The 12,363-nt window shown below is 47.9% G+C and overlaps 1 protein-coding gene across 1 annotated transcript in view; it reads left to right on the forward strand.

The window, feature by feature from the left end:
- ATG14 (autophagy related 14) overlaps window positions 1-12,363 on the forward strand; it is a 39,278-nt gene that overhangs the window by 16,370 nt on the left and 10,545 nt on the right. The window contains exons 2-6 of the mRNA XM_004698605.2: window positions 2,524-2,586; window positions 3,841-3,883; window positions 7,018-7,099; window positions 8,050-8,287; window positions 12,125-12,354. Coding sequence (XP_004698662.1) covers window positions 2,524-2,586; window positions 3,841-3,883; window positions 7,018-7,099; window positions 8,050-8,287; window positions 12,125-12,354 — 656 coding nt within the window. The remainder of the gene's footprint in view (window positions 1-2,523; window positions 2,587-3,840; window positions 3,884-7,017; window positions 7,100-8,049; window positions 8,288-12,124; window positions 12,355-12,363) is intronic.

Below are 12,363 nucleotides of genomic sequence, written 5' to 3' on the forward strand. Positions count from 1 at the left end.
CGATGAAACATACAACTTTCCTCTAGTTCCTAAATGCTTCCTCCCCGCTCCCACTATCATGATCCCAATTCTGCCTTACAAATCTGGCTAGACCAAAGGATGTACACCAGTTCAGATAGGAACTGGAAACCCAGGGAATCCAGGGCGGGTGATCCCTTCAGGACCACTGGTGTAAGTGGCGATACCAGGAGGGTAGGGTAGAGAGGGGGAACCGATTATAAGGATCTACATATAAGCTCCTCCCTGGGAGACAGACAACAGAAAAGTGGGTGAAGGGAAATGCCAGACAGTGTAAGGTAGCACAAAATAATTTATAAATTATCCAGGGTTCGTGAGGGAGGGGAGAGGGGGGACAAACTGAGGAGCTGATGCCAGGGGTTTAAATGGAGAGCAAATGTTTTGAGAATGATGAGGGTAAAGAATGTACAAATGTGCTTTATACAATTGATGTTTGTGTGGATTATGATAAGAGTTGTATGAGCCCCCAATAAAATGATGTTAAACAAAAGAAATTAAAGAGCTGGCCAACTTCAGAAATTTATCAAACATGCATATATTATCATGATTACTGATTTGGTATATGAAAGTTGGAAATAGGAAAGATATCAGTAGTTGGAAATTATAGAAGATAATTTTAAAATAATTACAGCTGTACATCAACAGGAAGCTTGCAGACATTCAGACTGGGTTCAGAATACGATGTGGCACAAAGGCTATTAATGACAATGTTAGGTGGCTCTTGGGTGAAAACAGGTAATTACCTGAAAGGTGTTTACTTGTGTTTTTTGAGTATGAAAAGGAAAGCACCTGTGTTTATCATTGACAAACCATCGATAACATTGAGAAGAGAGGGAATTCCAGGTGGCCCAGTGGTGAAAAGCAGGGCTACCTCGATAACTAAGCAAGGTATGCTTAGCCCCAGCCTCATAGCCTTGTGAAAGTTGGACATTGAATGAGGAAGATTGAAGAACTGTTGCATTTGAATGATGGTGTTGGTGGAGGATATTGAAATGACCATGCACTGCCAGAAAGAACAAAACCAGATCTGTCTCAGGAGCACAGCCAGAATGCTCCTTAGAGGCAAAGATGTCAAGATATTGTCTCACCTACTTTGGACATGTTATCAGAAGAGATCAGTCCTTGGAGAAAGATATAATGCTTGGTAATAGAGATGGGCAGCAAAAAAGGGGTGGGGGGGAGGCCCTCAACAAATGGACTGACACAGTGGCTCCCACACTGGGCTCAAGGAGAGGAACAGTTGTGAGGGTGGCGCAGGCCTGGGCGGGTCTTCTGTTCTACACAGGGCCGCTAGGGCTTGCAACTGACTCAGTGGCAGCTAACAACAACAGCTTAGAGGGAGCTGTAGAAATCGACGTCAGCAGTTTAAACCCACCGCTAAATCTACACGAGAAGTACGTGGCAGTGTTTGCCTGTAAAGATTGCCTAGTGACCTCGTTGGGGCAGCGCAACTCGGTCCGATAGGGTCACTGTGAGTTAGAGTCAACATGATAGAATGGGCTTGTTCTTTATGTCCGTATTAAAAAGAAACAAAGGCTTACATTTGACCATCTATTTTTCCATGTCAAACAACAGAAGGAAGAACAAACTAAACCCAAAATACAGAGTCAGAAAGCTTACCGCCATCGAGTCAGTTCTGACTGAGAGGTGCCCTGTAGGACAGAGGAGGACTGCCTCTGTATGTTTCCGAAGCTGTAGATCTTTAAGGGAGTAGAGAGCCTCCCACTTGGTCTTGAACTGCTGACCCTGAAGTTTGTAGCCCAGAGCATAGCACACTACACTACCCCAAAAAAGAAAGAAAATGATAGTGGTGAAAAAGGTCGCTGGGGCATCACAAAGGGCTGTGTCCAGCCACTAACGGAAGGGCTGGCCGTTGCAACCCACCTCACAGCACCTTAAAGGCAAGGTCTGGCAACCTGCTTCTGTCCAGTTTACAGCCAGGAGAACCCCATAGAGCTCAGCTCGACCTTAGCACCTGGGGGCATCATGAGTTGGAGTAGACTTGGCCTCCACAGCTTTAAAGGGTTCACCGACAGACCAACTGAACATCGGTATGCAGTGTTCTTTACTTTGATTTGTTTTACTAAATAACCTGCTACCTGTAATAACTAGAAATAAACTTAAAGATATTTTAAAAGACAATAAGGAACCAATTTATAGATGAGAGCAGGATTAAGTTAAGCTTAGTAATTACATTATTTTTAATATATAACGAGGTTTCGATTTCTTTGACTTCAAATCCACTTTAGCTTTCTTGTGTGCCTCTTGTAAAACATGATTCAACTTTGGGTTAAAATAGACGTGTGTAAAGCCCATGAGAACATTTTAAGTGGAGGGTTTGACGTGAGGGTTAAAATGGTGAGCAGCGGTGTGCACCACATGTGAAGACACGCATTTACTCGTGACAGTGGTGCCAGATGAATCTGCACGATGGCCAACTCAAATAGGCATAATCTCATCGAACTGAAAAACGAACGAGCACTTACACTTTTTTTTCTTCTTCAGGTTTATTGACAAGAAGGAAAGGTTAAGCCGACTTAAGAGCAAACAAGAAGAATTTCAGAAAGAGTGAGTTGAGTTTTGCTTTTAAATATGTGGAGGTTATTTGGTTTAATTCAGAGCTGAGCCATGCAGGCGCGTGGGTCTCGTTTATTCCCAGCTTCGTTGACGTGTGGGTGAGCTGCGAAGAGCAGTGCATTGGAGAGAGTAGAAGAGCAAAGACCATCAGGCTTCTAGAAAGCGCTGAGTTCATGCCTGGTACTTGTCTACAGTAGGCACCCACTGAAGGCTTGCCTGAGTGGATGCAACCCAGGGGCCTGAGCACTGATTGGTGGGAAATGGGTCCTGGAGAATGGGTGTGGTTAGACACATTCGTGGTGCTGACTTCTTTCTTTGGATCAGTGTTTTAGAATTCATTGAGATGATGATAGTGGGTCCTGTGACAGCACCATGAGTTGAGAATGCGCTCCACAGCTACTGACAACTACAGCCAAACCAAGCTCACCGCCATGCAGTCAGTCCGCTCTTCTCCTGGTGACCCAGTAGGTCCAGGTAGAACTGCCCCGGAGGGTTTCCTACACGAATTCTCCACTGGAGTAGAAAGCCTCATCTTTCTCCCATGGAGCAGTTGGCGGATTTGAACTGTTGACTTTGTTGTTAGCAGCCCAACATGTTTCCCACTATGTCACCAGGGCTCCTGGATAATTACGACAGCGGTTTCAAAAGCAGATTCTTGAACTTCAACCTGGATTCAGTAGGTTTGGAGTGAGGCTTGAGAATCTGCATTTTAAAAAACCAAAGCACCCACCACCCCTCTGAGATAGACTTTAAACCTTAAATGTCTTCTGCCCTCTTAAAACCAAAGTTTAGCTTAACTTGTGAGGACCACATGCCTTGGCCACTGTGTGTGCTTTTAAGAGCTGTCTCTAGGGTGAAGCGGACAGTAGCATCTATCTCTAAAGAGTAGACAGGAAGTTGAGCATGTATATGTTCGTGAGGGAGGGATGCTTCAAAAACGGAAGGTGGGAGTGGCGGTATTCAGTATCACATGTGGAAACTGTTGAACTGCTGTCTGTGCTGTGTATACTCTCAACAACAAAAATGTAATTGATATAAAATGAAAGTGTCCCTACACCAACCAGCCATGTTTTAAATAACTAGTAGGCATTAGCACTGGATGCTGACAGCGGTTGTAAAAATCTATTGCGGATACTTAGAACGTGCCTTTTTAAGCTCCATCTTGATGTTTCTAGTACTTTTGTAAGAACTCATTACTTAATAAATGCCTTTTAAGAGCTAATTTTCACTTGTCTCTTCTGACAGAGTACTCCGAGCTTTGGAAGGAAAATGGGTAACAGATCAGCTGGTAAGTTGTGAGAAGCATTGACATTAATATTCCTGGTACACTCGAGCTCTCCCATTTGTGTGACGCTTTGGCATCCTCTGGTGGCCTGTGTGCTGCTGTGATACTGGAAGCTGTGCCACCAGAACGTCAGATCCCAACAGGGTCCCCCATCACAGACAGCCTCGATGTAGTTTCCAAACGGGGCAGACAGGAGGCACAACCTGGCGATGTGTTTTGAAAAAGACTGGCCAGTGAAAATCTTAGGATAACCATGGAACCATGTCTGAAATATGTAGTCTTTATTTGATGAACGCTGTACGAGAGGTTGCTGCACCACTGTTGCTGCATGACTAGCGGAGTCATTTAATTTAGAAAATTTTTTACATAGCAAGATCTGAGGTTATCATGCCAGAACACTTGGTGCTGATGGGGAATAAGTGTATTGGTAAAGAAGAGCTTATGACCCCTGCTCTCCCTGCCCCATCCCTCTCACCGCATTTCCCTTTCCAGGGGGGAACTACTCCAGTTGTGTGTTTCATGCTTTTTCTGGAAACAGACCTACCATTTGTCGAGTGAGCTTGTTGTGTGGCTTATGAGTTGCTGTGATGCTGGAAGCGGATTCAGATAGTGGCAGGTTTCATTGGGGCCTTTCACGTGAAGACAGACTGTGAAGAAAGAGCAGGTTGCGGACCTCATAAAATGAGAAAGAGAGCTGCAAAGATGTACTAGTAATTGGAGCATAGAATGTACAAAACACATTGGGAAATTAGGAGTCACTGAAAATGAAGTGGAACACAGATTATTGTAGGGCATTAGTATGCCATTTTGAGTCAGGCAGGCGTTACTCTGCTGGGAACAACAGAGGTGGAATGAGAGCCACACTCATCATCAAAACGAATATCTCATGATGTACCCTGAAATGTAACTGTCGCAGTGACAAGGGACACCATTTAGTACTACTACTCTTAAAATTTATGCACCCGCCGCCAATACCGAAGGTGAGGAAGTGGAAATTTTATCAAAGAATGCAGTCTGAAGTTGGTTGTTGCTTCCTGGTGACTGGACTGTGAAAATTGGAAGCGAGAAGGTTAAGGAGGTCGGAAGGATCACCTTGGTGAAAGAAAGCTAGACACCAGGAATCGAATGAAGAATTTAGGCAGATCCTTTCTCAGCAGCACGGGAATGGAGGGATGCCAATGGAACATCATGTTTTCCTTCCATGTGCTTGTTCATATTAGGGTGTCCTAGAGGTGTTCCATCACTGGAGGGCGGGCTGTGTACTTAGTTTCCAGTACATGACACCCGGGATTGATGAACCCATAGGGACAGCAACCATCGGGTTCGGTAGGAGGGGGTGGAAGCGGATAAAAGGGAGATGATGTCAAGGAGTTCAAGTAGAAAGAGAATGTTTGGAGACCGTGGCAGCAATTGTACATTCTACTTGACGTGATTGAAATGTGGACTGGTATGATATGTATTAAATACCAACTAATAAAAGAAAGAAAGAAAAAAAATCTTGCTTTAACAAGGCGATGCTGTCTGTGCCAAGACATTGGAAGATAGCTACCTGGCCAGTTGGCTGGGAGAGATCTATGTCTGTGCTCATTCCAGAGAAAGATGAGCCAACAGAGTGCAGAAATTATATAAAAGCAAATCAATACCACATGCAAATTTTGCTCCAGATGATTTAGTAAGTGGTTGCAGTGGGGTATAGCCAGAAACCCCAGCTACATGTGGAACGAATAGCAAGGGACATCCTTACTGGTGTCACATGAATCTTGCCTGAAAGCCAAGAATACTTGAAAAATGTTTGCTTGAATTTTCTGGACTGTGTGGGTCACAACAAATTACAGATAGCACTGCGAAGAACGGGGATTTCTGTGGAACCTGTGCGTAGACCCAGGGATCGTCCCTTGAAAAGTGGATACTGCCGTAGTATCCGGGCAAGTACGCCCTCACTTCAGGGATTCCGTCTGTGCTGAGCGAGAAATCCGAGAAGCTGCAGTCCATGAAGGATACAGCAGCAGGCCTGGAGGGAGACTCATTAACAACCTGTGGTGTGCAGGCCTCACAGCCGTGTTTGCTAAAAGCAAAAACGGCTCGAAGCACCTCTTGATGAAGATGGAAGACGACAGCCCCCCGGAGAACAGACTGACAGTGTCAGGGATTTCCTGTTCTCACACTCTCGACCAGTGTCCATGGAAGCAGCTGTCGGGAAATCGAGGGATGCATTGCCCTGGGTAAGTGTGATACAGACGACCTCGTGTGAAGAGCAAAGGTGACTGAGGGTGCCTTACGATGTTAAAAAACTAACATGCTGAAAACGCCTAACATGCAGCGGACCCATGCCGTGGCATTTCCGTTCACCTCGTGTGCATGTGAGACCGAGCAGCGAAGGAGGACTGACGAGGATTGAGGGGCCTCTTTGAGTGTGGCAGTGGCGAAGGATTTTGTGTGGACTGCTGAAAGAACAAAGTAGTGCAGCCAGAATGCTCCTGACCAGTGTGGTTGGTGAAGCTGTGGCTCCTGGACATTGGACATATTATCAGGAGAGACCAGTGCCTGGAATCTTCACCAGGGCAGGTCGTCAGGTCTTTTATCCTGAAGGGCGAATATTGCGAATAATATTTTGCTTATACTATGGCATCATTTCAGGGATTTTCTTGAAAAGGTTTTTTCTTGATTCCATTTTCCACCTTTTGAAGCCTCTCATAACAGTAGTGCAATGACGACAATACTATTGCCTCTTGAGCCAACCAGTACCAACCGTTCAGAGCAGCTCGTGAAGAGACCATTCTGCTGTCTGACGTGCGGTTCCCGCTAGCCACCGTGACGCTGAGCTCGCGACGTGTGGCTGGTGTGCGGCGTGGACTGCCTTTATTTTACGCCCTCCTCGTTGAGGGGCGAGGAGACGGCTCATTGACACCAAGCACTGTGTGGCATTCTCTTAACTTCCTTTGTATGCTGATTCTGAATAACATTGAATTTTCTTCTTGTTAATCCATTAGAGCTATAAAGGCTGTGGAAAGTATAATTATATTGGTCTTTTCTTCATGTTTTCCAAGATATGCCCAAGATGTAGTGATCCAAGGCAGACAGACCGTATTAGCTCCAGGCTACAAGTTTAGTGATATTTATTTCATGCTTTGTTCCAGAGGTGGAAAATAATGTCCTGCAAAATGAGGATTGAACAGCTGAAACAAACAATCTGTAAAGGAAATGAAGAAATTAAAAAAAGTAAGTGATTTCTAGCCCTACCCCAAGGAGCCCTGGCAGTGCACATAGTTAAGTGCTTTGCTCCCAACCAAAAGGTTGGCAGTTCAAACCTGCTCAGTGGCTCCAAGGGAGAAATCTGGCCATCAGCCGCTGTAAAGAACACAGCCAAGAAAACCAGGGTGGCAGTTCTGTCGCTGCCACGTAGGGTGACTGAGGGGCAGTGGATCATTGGCCCCCTAAAAACAACAAAGACGACAATCAGCAGGAGCCCCAGTAAGAGGCTCATGTGGGGATTTAAGGGATCCATAAGCTGGAGGAGACGAAGGAAAGTGGGGTGGGGGGACCCCCACACAAAGGCAATGGTGTCATGGAGAGCCTAGCTTACCGTGTTGCCAGGAGGTGTTTCTGGAAAAACAGCTTGGTTTTGAATTTGGGTTTGTGTCTCCTGTTAGTTCTTAGAAGCCTTAGTGGTACAATGATTAAAGCAGTTATCTAACCAGAAGGCTGATGGTTCCAACCCACCAGTGGCTCCGTGGGAGAATGACTGCTTCTATAAACCCAGGGCTTTCAGTCTACTCAGCTCCACGGCAGTGAGCCTGCTTGTTTTCTTTTGAAGTGGTGTTGAGATCTCTGTTAAGATTGTGCAGCCTGATTTTGCTACACTAGCTAAATTATGCTATACCCCAATAACTCTAATAGCTCTTGGGGTCCAGAACTTGAAGGATCTTAGAAAAGGAGCCAAGTCTTAAAAGACTTGACTGGGTCTCTTTTCAGGTGGGTGGTGAACCCTTGCAGTGCTGGCTGGACAGCAGGTGTGCACCAGATTAACCCTGAACTCGTGGGGGCGCTGTATACACTGAGGTCTTGCTTTCCACTTAGGCGGCAGGGCCCCAGCAGTCTGCTGTGGGACGGGGTTCCCATATACCCACAGACTACGCGCAGAGGTGATTGTTGACTTTGATTTATTTTAGATTCTGAAGGCCTCCTCAAAACCAAGGAAAAGAACCTGAAGCTGTACAGTCGAGCGCAGCGGCACCAGGAGAAGAAAGAGAAGATTCAGAGGCACAATCATAAGTTAGGCGACCTGGTGGAGAAGAAAAGCATCGACTTACAGAGTCATTATGAGCGTCTGGCCAAACTTCGGCGATCTCACATCTTCGAGCTCACCTCTGTCATTTTCCCCCTGGAGGAAGTCCGGACTGGCGGGAGGTACTGTGAGCAAACCCTTTCCCTCTGAGTGCCCCACAGCCCAAGGGCCATATTCTTTTAGGCCGACACCTCTTCCGGGAATTGTTTGTGTCCCTGGGAACGAAAGGGAAGTCTTAGCTGCAAACAGTCCATGCAGCATTAAAGTGGGGGTGCAGCTGTGATGGAAGGCGGGCGTCTCGGGAAGGGCCCAGCTCCATGGGTGCTTACTGAGCTTCTGTAGGGGAAGCTGGGTAAGGACTACTTGGTGGTGTGGTTTCAATCAGAGCCGGGTGTTTGTTAGCTGGGTGAGTGGGTTGCGATCAAAGCCAGGCCTTTACTAGTGTGGTGCAAGGCAGGCTGTGACCCTTGGGTCTTCGTTCCGTGTCCCTTCACTGGGTGTAGTGCAGGCCTGCCCCACAGGATAATTATGAGCTGACAGAGAAGAAAGTGCTTGCGGGGCGGTGTCTCTCCCCTGATGTGGCCCATACGAAGGCTACACCCCCGCCACCAATGGAATTTTTCCCAAAGCTATGTATTTATATGTTTGTACAAAAAAACAGTATCACGTTCAAAGCATTCCCCGTTACACTCAATATATTTGTCAATCTGCAATTCCGTTGTTGGAAACATTTTTCAAATTCATCTGTCTGGATGGCTGACAAGTACATCCCTCTTTTTTTTTCTTCACCTCTTCTACGGCATCAAATCTCTGTCCTTTCATGCCCCTCCTCATTTGCAGAAACAAAAAGTCACACGGAACTAGGTCAGGTGAGTCAGGTGCATGGGGCAAGAGGGGCATGCTGGGGTTTTGTTTTTTTTTGCCAAAAAACTGACGCACCGAGATGGCTAGGTATATTGTCTTGCTGGCAAGACCAGTCCCCATCTGCCACAAATCAGGCCTTTTTAGTCACACACTGTTATATAATCTTTCAGAACCTCTAAATAGAAAGATGATTAACGGTCTGACCTGGTGGAACAAACTCCAAATGCCCTATCCCCCTCACATCAGCAAAGCTTTGCATCCCTGGGTGACACAAACTGTAAACATGATTGCTGTTAACCAAAGGCTAGTGATTGAAATCTACCCAGAAGTGCCTTAGAAAAAGCTCGGCCATCTCCCCAGCCGTTGCAAACCCAATGGGGCACAGTTCTAGACTGACCCACAGCGGGTTGCCAGAGATGAGAATCGGCTGGACCGCAATGGGAGCTTCTGGTTTGTCTTAAATCCTGTTTCCCAGAAGCGAGCACCGACTACCATGATTGTGTTCTTTGGCCGCAGTCACCTTAGGAGTCTCTGGTGACAAGTCGGCGGTTCTCTCTTAGCCGATGAGAAAACCTTAGGAAAAAGCAAGGTCCCAAGGCCACCTGCCAGCCTTCCGTCTTGTAGCATGCCCTTTACACCTCCCCCGAGGTGTGTGAGCAGGTTTGGAAACTGGCCCGGGAGGGTGGAGTTGCGTTCCCACTACCAGCTGGTCTCCTGGGCGGCTTTCTACCGTCCTCACTTCTGGCACCTCACCGGAACCTGGCAGCCACTGGCTGGAGGTTCATTTTCTCACTGTTCTTGCCCACCTCCATTCACTGTGGCCTTTGATCTGCCAACGGTTTTTCGCTTCCTGCACGGAAGCCTGCCCTGTGACTCTCTGTAAGTAATCTGTCACTAACAACAGATGCCAGCTTGAGGCTGGAAGACAGATTCAAAACAGCAGAACAGGAAGCCGAGAAACGGATCCATTGGGAATTTCATCTACAGTAAAGAGGGGCATTTTAGGTCATTGGGAAAGGTTGAATTGCCCCCAAATTGCCACTAACACAGCTGGGGGTGGGCAGTGGGAGGGGGACAGCTGTCCCATAAGAAAGGCACAGTGCAAATTTTGTTGGGTGACAGATGTAAACATGATGCAATACAATGGATAGATGGAGGCTGAGGCAGGATTCTGGGTTAGAGAAGCCCTGGCATGGTAGTGGATTATACCTTAGGCTGCGAACCAAGAGATCAACAGTTTAAACACCACCAATCAAGCCTTGGAGAAAGATTAGGTTTTCTATTCCTGTAAAGAGGTACAGCCTGGGAAACCCACAGGGGCAGGTCTACCCTTCGGGTCTCTGTGGGTCGGAATCAACTCCGGAATAGCAAGTAACAGCTGACTGCAAATGGCATTATCGGGACACCAGGATTATGGCTTGGGCGGCTAATCACAAGGTTGGCAGTTTGGAACCACCATTCACTTCTTGGGTGAAAGGTGAGTCTCCCATAAAGAGAACCCACAGACAGCTGAACCCCGTTGTAGTGGATCGCTGTGAGTTAGCATTGGCAATGAGTTTGTTTTTTTTTTAGTTTAGGACTTCCTCTTAGTGACCTGTTGTTCATTCACCTGATTCCAATCACTGTATTTTCCTGAATCGACTGGGGAAATGAGATGAAGTATGTACTTGGCATTGTCGTAGAGAACTAGTTTGTGTAGTAAGCACCAAGGAGAGACATGTGGAAAAACCGTGCTTTCCCACCTTGGTGGTTTAATCACACTGTCCATGCTTTAAAGGTTGGTCGGCCTGTTTGTTTTAGCGAGTGCTGTCGATGTGACTCCTCCGCACAGTTTCATGTTGGGTTGCGTTTCTCGAGTCTCCTCTGACTGGGATGACGGCCTTCAGAGCCCTGCTCCAGCTTCTTGCTGCCGGCCAGTGGGCGCGAGCTCACACGTGGGCCATGGCCCAGGGGAAAAGGATGGAGAGCCATGGCCACGGGGCAGGGCCCTCCTGGTGTGCCCCCCCCCCCTTCCTTTAACACTGTCTCCTGGGTCCCACAGCACACAGCAGTTGCACAGCACCCCGCTGCCCCTCCCCTCCACACAGTCGGACTCGCTCACACTTCTGGTGGTGAAGTCCCTTCCACCCTTCAGGCCTTGGCAGGTGCCTGACACCCTCTGCAGTCGGTGCGAGTGTTTGGGCGCAGTGCCCCTGCCCGACTGTCAAGCTGCTGCCCCCTCCTGTGGGTTTTCTTGGCTACGTCTTTGTGGCAGGGACCGCCAGGTCTTTCTCCCGTGGGGTGGGGCTGCTGGGCCAGGCAGCGGGAAGCTGCAGCATTGTGCCACCCGAGAGCCTTCCTTTGTTGTTGGCGTTGGCACTGGTCTCGCAGAGGCCATGGCATGGCAACGCCCTACTGGCTTTGACACAGGGCAGGGCTGTGGCACCAAACTTTAGTGCTGGCCACTCCGCCTTTGCCACCACACACCACACCCTCGCAGCTAGAAACAACAGATACATTCACCGGTCTGTGCTTGGTGAAGCCATGAATGCCCTTCTTCTGAACTATACTGTGCAGTAAAACAGTTCTTGGACGTTTCCACTGTTTTCCCACAAACGGGCGCCCTTGTGTGCGTCACGTGGTGCCCTGTGCTGCTGCTGGAAGCATGCAGAGGCTGTGGGCAGGCCCCTGGAGACGTCTGATGAAGCGGCAGCAGGTTACTAGCCAGCGGACTCGAGAGATAGGCAAAAACTAACAGTCCCGTTTTCACTCTTTTCCCCCATAAAAATGTGCTGTATTAAAAAAAAAAAGTGCTGTATTAGCATGTCATAGATTTATTACTGTTGAATGAGGTGGCCAGTATTTTCTTATTTTTCTCAGGTTTAATACTTAATATAGAATGTCTTCACACCAAAGTAAAGGCTCTTTGGACAGTTTGTGGGTGTGTGTGTAAAGTGGTGCTGAGACCAAGTAGTTGGAGAGCCAGTAGCTCAGCGTTGGTGGTCTGCACTGCCGTCTCCGGGAGCCTCTGTCTGTCCCGGCGAGCTGCCATGCTTCTGTGTAACCTTCTGGAAGTGCCTGGCCGGTGAGATCCCTGTGTGTCCTCTGGTTCCTAGAGATCCGGCAGATGTGTCTTCCGAGAGTGACAGCGCCATGACCTCCAGCACTGTGAGCAAGCTGGCCGAGGCCCGCAGGACGACCTACCTCTCTGGGAGATGGGTCTGTGACGACCACAATGGAGACACGAGCATCAGCATCACCGGGCCCTGGATCAGCCTCCCGAACAACGGCGACTACTCCGCCTACTACAACTGGGTGGAGGAGAAGAAGACCACACAGGGCCCGGGTGAGGCAC

Source organism: Echinops telfairi, unplaced genomic scaffold, assembly GCF_000313985.2.
Source record: "Echinops telfairi isolate 266 unplaced genomic scaffold, ASM31398v2 ScPeMD7_18;HRSCAF=68, whole genome shotgun sequence".
In the NCBI taxonomy this organism is placed as follows: domain Eukaryota; kingdom Metazoa; phylum Chordata; class Mammalia; order Afrosoricida; family Tenrecidae; genus Echinops; species Echinops telfairi.